The sequence below is a fragment of the Podarcis cretensis genome (assembly GCF_951804945.1).
Source record: "Podarcis cretensis genome assembly, chromosome: 6".
Classification (NCBI taxonomy): domain Eukaryota; kingdom Metazoa; phylum Chordata; class Lepidosauria; order Squamata; family Lacertidae; genus Podarcis; species Podarcis cretensis.
The window spans coordinates 90,808,475-90,820,395 of NC_137175.1; the positions used below are offsets into that span (position 1 = coordinate 90,808,475).

An 11,921-nucleotide genomic window follows, 5' to 3' on the forward strand; every position below is an offset into this window, starting at 1 on the left:
ACGATTTCTGTTCTCATCCTAAAGCAAAGTTCTTAACCTGAGGTAATATTTCCGGGTTAGCGGATTCTGTAACCTGAAGCGTATGTAACCCAAGGTACCACTGTATAAGTGAATCTGGTTGTATTGGTCCGAATTCTGCTAACCAGGTTTTATACTGATTGAAGGTCCAAGTAACTTTCAAGTTGCACTGAGAATTCAGTGAGTGAAAGTTAATATTAATGGAAACCCTGTTCGTTCCACCTAGATGACAATGAAGGAAGCAGCAGCGACACAGCCCCTCTCTTCCAGATGGCAGGCGATGGCAAGAATACAGACGACATCACTGTGCCAATGCTGTTTCTGTTCAACAAGGAAGGCAGTATTATCCTTGATGCCATCCAGGAATATGAAGTTGTAGAAGTGCTGCTTTCTGACAAAGCAAAAGACCGAGGTAAGAGTGAAAACCATGTTAGCGTGTGAAAGGTGGCCCCGGCTCAGTTAATTCAGTCCAAATTTCAAAATATAGAAAGAGGAGAGAGTCCAAAATAACAGGATGAATGCGAGTCTCAGGAAGATCAGCAAATGCATAACACAGGCATAGGCAAACACGGCCCTCCAGATGTTTTGGGACTACAGTTCCCATCATCCCTGGCCACTGGTCCTGTTAGGGATGATGGGAGTTGTAGTCCCCAAACATCTGGAGGGCCAAGTTTGCCTATGCCTGGCCTAACAGCATTAAGGTCAGTCTTCCCAAAGGACTGAGGAGGTAGCCAATAGAACACCAACTTAAGTAAAAATCCAAGAAATTATACACTTGTCAGCCTAATTTTCAGGTAATTGGTAGAACGTTTTAAGGCTACAGTAGTTAAACATATAAATCAGTGGATTTGCCTTGGGCATGATGAATCTCAGTTTCAGCACTATCCCATCTTGAAGTCCTGTTGATTCCCATTGGGGTCTTTTAGCAGGAACGGAATTTAAAAGGCTGGCTTAAGATGGCTTGCAGGCCTGTCATATCTATTTTAAGATGCAAGTAGGTTCTTCTCAATTAGGGCCAACTTAGCGTTCTCCTTAAAGCTCCCTGGATTTCTCCCGCCTTTTATGTTCCTAGAATATTTCTCTTCAGGTGGCAACTTTCTGACTGCTGTATCACATTTTATTTATAAAAGCACAGTGGTGCCTCGCAAGACGAAAAGAATCCGTTCCGCAAGTCTCTTCGTCTTGCGGTTTTTTCGTCTTGCGAAGCAACCCTATTAGCGGCTAAGCAGCTATTAGCGGCTTAGAAAAGGGGGGGGGGAGCGAAAAAATCGCAAGACTCGCAAGACGTTTTCGTCTTGCAAAGCAAGCCCATAGGGAAATTCGTCTTGCGAAGCGCCTCGAAAAACGGAAAACCCTTTCGTCTAGCGGGTTTTTCGTCTTGCGAGGCATTCGTCTTGCAGGGAACCACTGCATTTGGAAACTGCCCTCTCACAAAACAGTGGGTTGGTGTACAACAACATAAAGACATTTAAAAGCAATACAAAGCAATAATTAAAATGATTGGCTGCTCAAGGGACATTTTAAAGGATGTCGTAGACCCCATAGCATAAAAATAATCTTCCAAAGATGTCTGAAAGTCAAAAGCGAGGATGCCTTTGTACACAGGGAGGGCATGTCAACAATATTCTTGTGCTGCTGTGCGGTCCCTTCAAACCATTTTTTAAAGCAGCAGCTATGTTAATGAATGAATTGCCATTGTAAGTTAGGAAATTTCTGAATTTAAAATGCATATGTGCTTTTTCCCTTCTTCCTGTGCTACCCTTGGATTGTCAGCAACTATATTTAAAGATAAAATGATTCCAAACTACATTATTGATAGCAGTAAGTATCAAACATCTGTATGTTTTTGCCCAAAATTCTGAAAGCATTTCTCCTTTGGGATGTTTGCTTTGACAATGCTGAATTGTGATGCAAAACGAACCAGAATGGCCTAATCCTTGATTCATGAGTAGTGTATGTTTCAAGTCATTGAGGTGATATTCACATGTTGGTCCCATAGGTGACATATGGGCACTAATAATACCTAGGAGCTTTGGGGCAGATAAACCACTTGAAAGATCAGCCATTGGTTAGTTCAGACCGAAAGGGTCCTTTGGGCAGATTATAGTAATTGATTTTTAGAGACGTTGGAAACCATGCATATATTTTCTTTGCAGAAAATTTCTTCGGAATTGTTCCAAAAATAACTATCAGCCTTAAACTCTTATACACTAAACATGTGTAATAAGAGGGTTAATTATGACATTATTAATAGCTGTGTTTATTTGATAAAAACTTGAAAACAGATACAGCTATACCTTGGAATTGGAGCAGCTTAGTTCCCAAACATTTTGGCTCCTGAACGTCGCAAACCTGGAAGTGACTGTTCCAGTTAGCGAACTATTTTTGGAAGCCAAACGTCCGATGGGGCTTCCACGTATTCTGATTGTCTTCAGGAACTTCCTGCAGCCCAATCAGAAGCCGCGCTTTGGTTTCTGAACATTTTGGAAGTCGAACGGACTTCCGGAATGGATTCCGCTCGGCTTCCAAGGTACGACTGTACTCAAGAGCCATAAACTACAGTTGTTTAAAAAAAATCATTGTGTTCCTTTCCCCTCTTAAGATTTGGAAATGGAAAGCATGGATCAGAAGTCATCTGATAATGATTCTCATAACCAGAGGTCAGAAGAGATTTCAGCAGATTTGAACTTGGTCAATCAAGACCCAGAAGGAGAAGGTGGGTTGGAGTCACCGGCAGAGTTGGACAGCAATGGTGTTTCCCTTATGGACCAGGAATCCTGTATCCCTAAACTCCAGGAAACGAATAAACTCCAGGAAACCAGTAGTCAAGCATCAGACTTGGAAAATCACCCCGAGGAACAATCAAAGATTGAAACTGACTCCAATCCCACTGATAGCTGGGATAATAATAAAGGACAGTCTATGGAATCAATATTAGCTGATTGGAATGAAGACATAGAAGCTTTTGAAATGATGGAAAAAGATGAACTATAACTTCTAATAAAGTGCTTGTGGGACTACAAAGTGGTGAACTTTATGGAGGATAGTAAAGACCCTAGCATCTGAAAATTAAAAAAAAGAGAGAGAGAATTGTTCAGTATTGTGAGGAGCAGCCAGGTTCCTTTGGCAAAAGCCAGCATGTGTTAAAATTTGTATTGTTTTTCTTCCCCCTGTTTTATGGAAAATGGGAATGTGCAATTGACCCATTTGCAGGGTTCCTTTGCATGGTGCTGTAGCACAGGAGGTTCATTCAGGGAATGATTTGGATCCCTCCTGCGTTCCACGTTGCTGTAAGTGAGCTTTGTCTAAGCCTTAGGAAGCAGAGAATGAATGAAACGGGGATTTCAATGCACCACCGAGTCTGGATGGCTAGTTGGGGCACGGCACATGATGGCTACAGGCTGGCTGTTGGCGATGATGCTTTTCCAAGGGTCTATACCGTATCTCAGAAGCCTTTTTATGGAGACATGGCAGAAGGTACTTCAGGCCGTGGTGGCCTTTATAGTGAGGGCAGAATAGCAGGCAGCTCTGACGTGTCCTGTGGCACTTAATATAGCGAGTCTGCTGTACCTCCTTTATCACATCTTCCATTTATTATTTTGAAGAGCGACCAAGATAACTTGGATTTTTTTTTTTTAAGTTCCTAGTTCAAGTCAAGATTGCCTTTGATTTACAGACTATGTGCTCGATTAGCAAAAAATAAAATAAAAATAAAACCGCAGTTAATTCTGAAACTTGAATCTGAGTAATGGGGCATAGCCTCTTCTCTACACTCCCGTTACTTTGATTTTGAACCTTGCACAGTGAATCGTGAGCTAAAATAAGCCAAACTTGCTTCCTTGCCGATTTCCTGGGAAAGGTACCGAATCAGATAGTGCTGGGATAGAATTTATTTCATTTTAATTTTTTTTGCAACTTTAAATCAGCCTTACATCAGTAACATCTCTCTATTCCTGTATACAGCTTAAATTTCTGTGCACAAAAAAGGCCAGTATGTCCATAGGAAAGTATGAAGTCAGTGAAAGACTGGTATCATGTGTAGATTTTTTTTTTAAAAAAAAAAGTTGTAGAAATCCTAGTGTGTTTGACAGCAATCATGTTTCACAAATGTCTTAAAGTAAGCTTCTTTTTTTTTACAAACCCACGTGTAGCTAAAAGACAAAGAAAAACAATACAGTTGCATCTACGCAAGACTGCCAGACGTTGCTTATTTATATCCAGTCTTGATGACGTTTGTCTTTATTGTTCTCAGGTTTTTTGGCTGTAGGAAACTGATTTGACACGGCACAGCATGTGCTGTGCCCTGTTCTGCCACTTTATGTATAAATGTGTTTTTGTTTTAATTGAGAACTAGCAGAATCCCTGTTCGGGTGCTGGGATGTATGTGGGGAGAGGAGGGCTTGTACCCCAGTGCTCTCACCGAAATTCATTCGGTGATGGGCGTTTTTGGAGCGCACGAACTTTTTCTTAAGACAGCACTTTACATTCCCCATAGAAGTGAATTATCAACCGTTGACTTAGACATACATATAGGGAGAAAGTAAAGCTGTATCTGTTGGGATTCTACTGGTATGTGAACTAAACCTGCCCTCTGCGCTTTTGTACCCCAGTGAACTGAGCAGTTCAAAGGGCAAGTATACCTTTATCCGTCCAGTCCCAGATTGCGTCAATGTCGCGTGCAACACAAATCCTTAGAAACTGGCTATATAACAGTTAGGTTCATTTCCAGTCCGAACCCGAGGATTGATCCTAGCACAAAAACGTGCAAAGGCATCTTTCTAAAAAACATATCAGCCAGGTGGAAAGACCTTATTCTTATGGATGAAACAGTGGTGCGAAATCTTAGTGGACAAATGAATAAAAGTGTCCTTTAACTTTTTTCAATTCTTTTTTCCCATTTGCACATGTGAGTGTTAGATGTGGGGCCTTCAACATTTCTTTTGTGGAGTTCCCAGAGATGAATTATGTTTAGACCGGAGGCTTTAATTTTGTAATGATTATTTTTTTTTTTTGTACATGGACTGTTCCTTCAGGGAATTTGAATAGAGGCTTCTCTAAAGTGTCCTTTAGTAACTTAGGCCTAGAGCTTAGAGGAGAATGTGTGCGTTTCGGGCCAAATGCACTTAATTTTAAGTTAGAACTGTAAAAAGCAAGTGGGATGTTCTGCATGTCTGAGTAATAGTGCCACTCGTAAAAAACTTCTCAATATTAACTCTGTCCTAGGCTATAACTTACCCCATCAAACTGCTATTTTCATTAGGCCTTCAATAGTAACGGATCATTTGGTGTTTCTGGTGAACTGAATCTTTAGTCATTGTATCTTCACCAAGTGTTTTAGACAAAACAGCAGCTGCTAAATTCCATTTCTTCCTACCGATAATTTATTAAGAAAGTGAGCTACCTGTTGCTTATTTGTACATAGTCCATAATGTGGATTTTTAAGTTGATGTATTGACATCGAAATATCTGCACACGTTTTGAGTTTTCCTCATTAATTCAGGGATTATTGAAAGATTCCCTTGCCATTAGAAAGGAGCATCTGAACGGTGGTAGAGTCTACCTCAGATATAGGTTGCCCTTTTATATATTTTTTGTTCATCATCATAGCCATAAGCCTGTTGGACAGTAGCAAAAAAGGTTTACATGTTAGTAGCTAAATTTGGAGACTTGTCTTTTGGAGAGAGCTTACCAATTATGAGTTAATATCTTCATATCACAACAGAAGCCCTTTTTTAGACAAGCATTCCTGTAATTGGTTGAGGCGTTCCTTGAGGAGAGGGTATCAAATGAGCTGGCACAATAACAGGGTTAATTTCTAATCAGGATCTTCCTAAACCTGCTGTCTTGTGCTTCTTTCGGCGTAGTTATTTATAGCAGGTTCATAGAGATCCCAGAGAAACCCTATAGTTAGGACAACAGAGGAAACATTCTATGAATGCATAACCGTACATCCAGATTTTATAAGACTTTTTACCAGCCCAATTTACAGCCATATATTTTCTTATGTAATTTATGAAAAGCGTAATAAGGGGTGCTGCAACACGACCGTTGTTGGGTTTTACTGTCTGGTAATTTTAAGTGTGTACAATATTCCTAAGGGCAACTGTGTACTGTGATGTAGAAGTCTGAGCTCAAAGTGTATATATAATCCTTGTATATAAAATTGTGTACCTAATTATAATTGCTGATTGTAAAGATTTAATAAAATATGTAAATATTCTGGTCAAAGTGTTTTGCTTTGTATATCGTCTAAAAGTTCCTCCTTATTTCTACTCTGTCATTAACATCTTGTATCTCCTCTGTCCCCCCCTTGTCACTCTCTTGTTCCTCTCTCTTATTTCTCCTGTCCCATCCATTTCCCCCTCCTAATGCTTTATGATATCTCCTCCAAAATTTTTTTGCTTCTTCCTCTGAGTTCAGCCTCTTCCTGCTCTGTTTATAAGTGAATGAAATTCCTTCCGGGAATTCCCAGCAGGAGGGGATGCTATTCTTTTTGAGTGAATCTGTTAAGTGTTTATGTTTTCCTTTTTTCTTCCTCAACCTAGCTGGTATTTCACGCATGATTATAATTTCTTGTTCTTCAATTCTGAGTTTTTTCTTCTTATTAGCTTGCATTATTTTATCTTTTAAAATTCGTGAGTTAAGAAAGACTAGGCAATCTCCAGGCCACCTATTAGGTCCGGCAGTTCTTGACCTAATTCGGAATGCTCTGTCCATGCAGATAGAGATGTCTTCTTGGATTTCCAACCAGGATGCTAGGGCTTTTATTATTACTTTGCTTTGTATATTGAAGCGGGTGACAAGCAAACAAGTTTCTCCCAGTTGCACAAATGTTCCCTATCTTCAAATATAAACACCAATGCCAAATCTAACAGATGCTCCCTTCAAAATTTAGCATAAGTGTAAGCTCAGGCATGAGGAAGGAATTGGTGTCCTTTTGAGGCCATAAGTGACATTATCCGAAAGGTACGGAAGAAATATAGAGGGTTGTTGTTTTTTACAGCTGTATAAAATTCTCGTATGCCTTGTAGAGGAGTTGCTCCCCCCTCCCAGAAAATAAAAACAGACCCTAAAAGACCTCTCAAAGCTCCGTAAGCTGCCAAGACCTTACTGGTATGCATTGTTTAATATAAGAATATAATATGGGTTTCAGTCTACAGCAAATGTGCCGGAACAGCAAAACAAGCATAAAGGTCAGGTCTGGGCCGCACATTTATTTAAGGATAATTCTGGGGCATGTCCAGAGGTTGATAACAAAAGATGTGCGGTTACACTGCTGATGGCGTGTCTTGGTGTTCTTGGTAGAGTCTCTGTCTTTTTTTGGTACCAGTTAAAGTGCTTTTTGCAGTCCATTTACACTGAGATGTTAGATGCCCTCTTTTTTTTGTACAGTCATACCTTGGGTTAAAGTCGCTTCGGGTTTAAATCTTTTCAGGTTGCATCCTGTGGTGACCCGGAAGTAACGGGTTACTTCTGGGTTTCGCCGCTCGTGCATGCGCTCAAAATTGCGTCATGCGCAGAAGTGGGTTGCATTCTGCTCAGGTTGCGAACGGGGCTCCAGAACGGATCCCTTTCGCAACCAGAGGTACCACTGTATTTATGTGAACTGCCCTGGAAGTATCTACCGAAGTTCATAGTGTTATTTTTGTTATTTTTTTTAAATCACCTTCCACCCATCTTTCAAGGCAACGCTCAAACCACAAAAGCAGCTGAAAAGAAGCAACGCAAAAGCAACAAATGAATTCAGAAACAATGCCAAGCAGTCACTCATGACAGAAACCTGTTAGTCCAGGTGGGGAAGGTTATCGGAACAAAAATCTCTTCCGTTGTTTCCAGAGAGTGCATATTAGTAGGGACTTGTTGCGTCTCAACTGAAATGCTATTGCACAGAATGGGCAGCCACACTAAAAGCCTGGCTCTGATGCCAGTGTCCTGGAAGAAGCAAAGATCCCCACTGTTGAAGCAATGATTCTTCAACATCAACTTTGTTGAATGACATGAATGTTTAAGATAACCTTTGTTAAAAGTCCAGGAGCTTTTTTTGCTAGGCATTATAGGTCAAGACTTGCCAAAGGAACAGAAGAAACTACCATATATTTTTCGCTCTATAAGACGCACATTTTCCCCTCCAAAAATTAAGGGGAAATGTGTGTGTGTCTTATGGAGCGAATGCAGGCTCCTTGGCTTCAGCGATAGCAACGCAAAACCTCCGAAGCGCAGCGGGAGCGTTCCCGCTGCGCTCCGGAGGCTTCACGTTGCTTTTGCTGAAGCCTGGAGAGCGCGAGGGGTTGCCGAGCACTGGGTACCTTTGGGTAGCTTTTGCTGAAGGGTAGGTGCCCCTTCAGAGGGGACGCAGGTGGCGCTGTGGGTTAAAGCCTCAGCGCCTAGGGCTTGCCGATCGAAAGGTCGGCGGTTCGAATCCCTGCGGCGGGGTGCGCTCCTGCTGCTCGGTCCCAGCGCCTGCCAACCTAGCAGTTCGAAAGCACCTCCGGGTGCAAGTAGATAAATAGGGACCACTTACCAGCGGGAAGGTAAACGGCGTTTCCGTGTGCGGCTCTGGCTCTGGCTCTGGCCAGAGCAGCGATGTCACGCTGGCCACGTGACCCGGAAGTGTCTCCGGACAGCGCTGGCCCCTGGCCTCTTAAGTGAGATGGGCGCACAACCCCAGAGTCTGTCAAGACTGGCCCGTACGGGCAGGGGTACCTTTACCTTTACCTTTAGGTGCCCCTTCAGCTAAGGAGCAGCGCCCCTTCAGCTAAGCGGGAGGAGAAATGGAAGGGGCTCCGTTTCTCCTGCTGCTTCGCTGAAGGGGCGCTGAGCAGAGAGGAGGAGAATTATTTTCTTCTCCCTCTCTAAAACAAAGTGCGTCCTATGGTCGGGTGCGTCCTATAGAGCAAAAAATACGGTATTTATGTACGCCACAACAGTGGCTAGGATACTACTGGCCCAAAAACGGAAAGACAAGATACCAACTAAAGAAGAACGGCAAGGAAAAACTGATGGGCTATGTGGAAATGGCGAAGCTAACTGGGAAACTTAAGAGACAAAGACAATAGAGAATTTTAAAAAGACTGGGAACCATTTATGTTATACTTACAAAAACATTGTAATGAAGTGAACTCACTAGCAGGGTTTGGGTAAACACCATTAACAAAACAAACATAGAGATTGAGGTGTAAAAATTGGGAAATAATAAAGTATAAGAGGCAATTTGAAAACAATTACTTTATAAAAAGTATAAGAATAGAACAATATTTAATCTAAAGAATTTAATATTAAGGTATGATAAAGCAAGCAGGAGAAGTTAATACGTAAAGAACCAGAAGAGGAAGTCATGGGGGTGGGGAATATGGAAATTGTATTTTTTCTTTTTCTTGGAGATTGTAATGTGTATAAAATTGTAAAACTTAATAAAAAATTATTAAAAAACAAACATCAACTTTGTTGGACTGGTCACGTTGTCCGGATGCCTGATGATTGTCTTCCAAAGCAACTACTCTATTCCGAACTTAAAAACGGAAAGCGAAATACCAGTGGTCAACAAAAGAGGTTTAAAGACTCTCTCAAGGCAAATCTTAAAAAATGTAGTATAAACACCGACAACTGGGAAACACTGGCCTGTGAGCGCTACAGTTGGAGAACAGCCTTTACCAAAGGTGTCATGGGCTTTGAAGACGCTTGAACTCAGGATGCAAGGGAGAAACGTGCTAAGAGGAAGGCACGCTTGGCAAACCCTCACTGTGATCAACTCCCACCCGGACACCTATATCCCCACTGTGGAAGGACGTGTGGATCCAGAATTGGCCTCCACACTCACTTATGGACTCACTGTTACGACTGTGTTCATAGAATCATAGAATCATAGAGTTGGAAGAGATCACAAGGGCCATTGAGTCCAACCCCCATGGGAAGACAATCTTTCTGTTTAGGGAAGTTTTTAATGTGTGACATTTTAAAGTATTTTTAATCTTTGTTGAAAGCCGCCCAGAATGACTGGGGAGACCCAGCCAGATGGGCGGGGTACAAATAATAAATTATTATTATTATTATTATTATTATTATTATTATTATTATTATATTTCTCGGCTATGAGTGATCACCAAAAATATAGAAAAGAGATATAATAAGGTAGTCTCTTAAGTATCTGATTAGCACCAACACTGGGATGAAATTAACTCTCTTCCAAATGTGTTGGAAATCAAAGACTCAGATGCAACTTGTGGGTTCCTCCCATTGTTCCCATTCAAATGACACATCCAATGCTGGGTTCAGAAATGTTTAAATTGCTTTGAAAGGAAACGGATCATTCCTCTCATTGCTTTTCTGGTTATGTAGCTAGCTGCTACAGTACAAGTGTGAAGCCCCTGTCTATACATGGTTAAGTGGGAAATATAATCAGAAAAGGAACCATTAGAAGCGAAGCGAGGATGGTCTCAGCACAGGTAATACTATTTCCCCCCTAATTTAATTTCGGCATTGGTCTTGCTTTGTTGGACAGAGCTACCTAAACGTAAGCATGTGTGTGATGTACCCTCCTATTCAAGAATCATAAAAGATTACTGAGCTGCTATTTTAGGAATCAGCTCTCCATGACACACTGAATAGCTGCAACTCCCTGTGACTTGATTCAAAGATGCTATTAATAGATGGGGTCGCATGATGTTTTGGGGAAGGTATGCCTTATCAAGTACCTGAATATCTGGTTTCTCTCAGCAATATGTTCTCTCTTTTAAATCTCCTGGCCTTTAAAAGTTTTGAGCAGACTGTGGTGGGGAAAGGGTGCAATGCAGTTTTACCTTAATCCTACAACGGAAGCCTACTGTAGCCCTAATTTCAAGCTTTTATCCAACAATTTAAGTGCCTTTCAATTACTCAAGATGTGGATTAAAGGGAGCCAGGATCAAGAAACCAGTTTTGCTCCATCAATCAATCAATCAATCAATCAATCAATCAATCCATCCATCCATCCATCAAACAAACAAACAAACAAACAACAGCATTTGGGCCTCGCTTGAATGTACACGATAGGCTTCAGAACTGTAAAGAGTAATAGGCACACTGTAAGGAATTAAATCAATTTCAGAAAAGGATATTATTGAAGTTGCAGCAAGCATGCTGGAGCTTTTAGCATCTGCCTCAAAATCTGATACTGCTAACATTCTCCAACAAGGAGACTACGTTAATGAGATATTTCCTCCAGAAGAGATGAGCCAATGCTCTGGGAATAGCATTGGACTGTACTTTGCATTTCCCGTCATATTTATAAGACAGCGCAATAGTCAAGATTAATGCTTAATGTTCTGTGGCAAATTCCTTTGAGCTGGTGTAGGTCAGGCATAGGCAAACACCAGCCCTCCAGATGTTTGGGACTACAATTCCCATGATCCCTAGCTAACAGGACCAGTGGTCAGGGATGGTGGGAATTGTAGTCCAGAGTTTGCCTATGCCTTGTGTAGGTGATGGCAAAAAATAAATTAATTAGAAAATGCTATTGAACAAATAAGTTGAGTTGCCTGTGAAGATTTGAATCCAAGATATGCTGCACTATAAAGGTAAAGGTACCCCTGCCCGTATGGGCCAGTCTTGACAGACTCTGGGGTTGTGCGCCCATCTCACTTAAGAGGCCAGGGGCCAGCGCTGTCCGGAGACACTTCCGGGTCACGTGGCCAGCGTGACATCGCTGCTCTGGCGAGCCAGAGCCGCACACGGAAACGCCGTTTACCTTCCCGCTGGTAAGCGGTCACTATTTATCTACTTGCACCCGGAGGTGCTTTCGAACTGCTAGGTTGGCAGGCGCTGGGACCGAGCAGCGGGAGCGCACCCCGCCGCAGGGATTCGAACCGCCGACCTTTCGATCGGCAAGTCCTAGGCGCTGAGATGCTGCACTATAAATCATATAAAAA

At 41.8% G+C, this 11,921-nt stretch overlaps 2 protein-coding genes across 6 annotated transcripts in view; one reads left to right on the forward strand and one right to left on the reverse strand.

The window, feature by feature from the left end:
* The window catches only part of EDEM3 (ER degradation enhancing alpha-mannosidase like protein 3), a 37,990-nt gene extending 31,744 nt beyond the window's left edge, over nucleotides 1-6,246 (forward strand). The window contains exons 19-21 of one of the 2 annotated variants that reach the window (XM_079981250.1): nucleotides 245-430; nucleotides 1,792-1,839; nucleotides 2,621-6,246. In XM_079981250.1, the coding sequence (XP_079837376.1) occupies nucleotides 245-430; nucleotides 1,792-1,839; nucleotides 2,621-3,012 (626 nt within the window). In that variant the 3' untranslated portion in view covers nucleotides 3,013-6,246. The remainder of the gene's footprint in view (nucleotides 1-244; nucleotides 431-1,791; nucleotides 1,840-2,620) is intronic. The other variant, XM_079981251.1, reaches the window with a different exon arrangement.
* Nucleotides 1-11,921, reverse strand: part of SWT1 (SWT1 RNA endoribonuclease homolog) — a 264,858-nt gene that overhangs the window by 230,148 nt on the left and 22,789 nt on the right. The gene's annotated exons all lie outside the window — the stretch shown is intronic.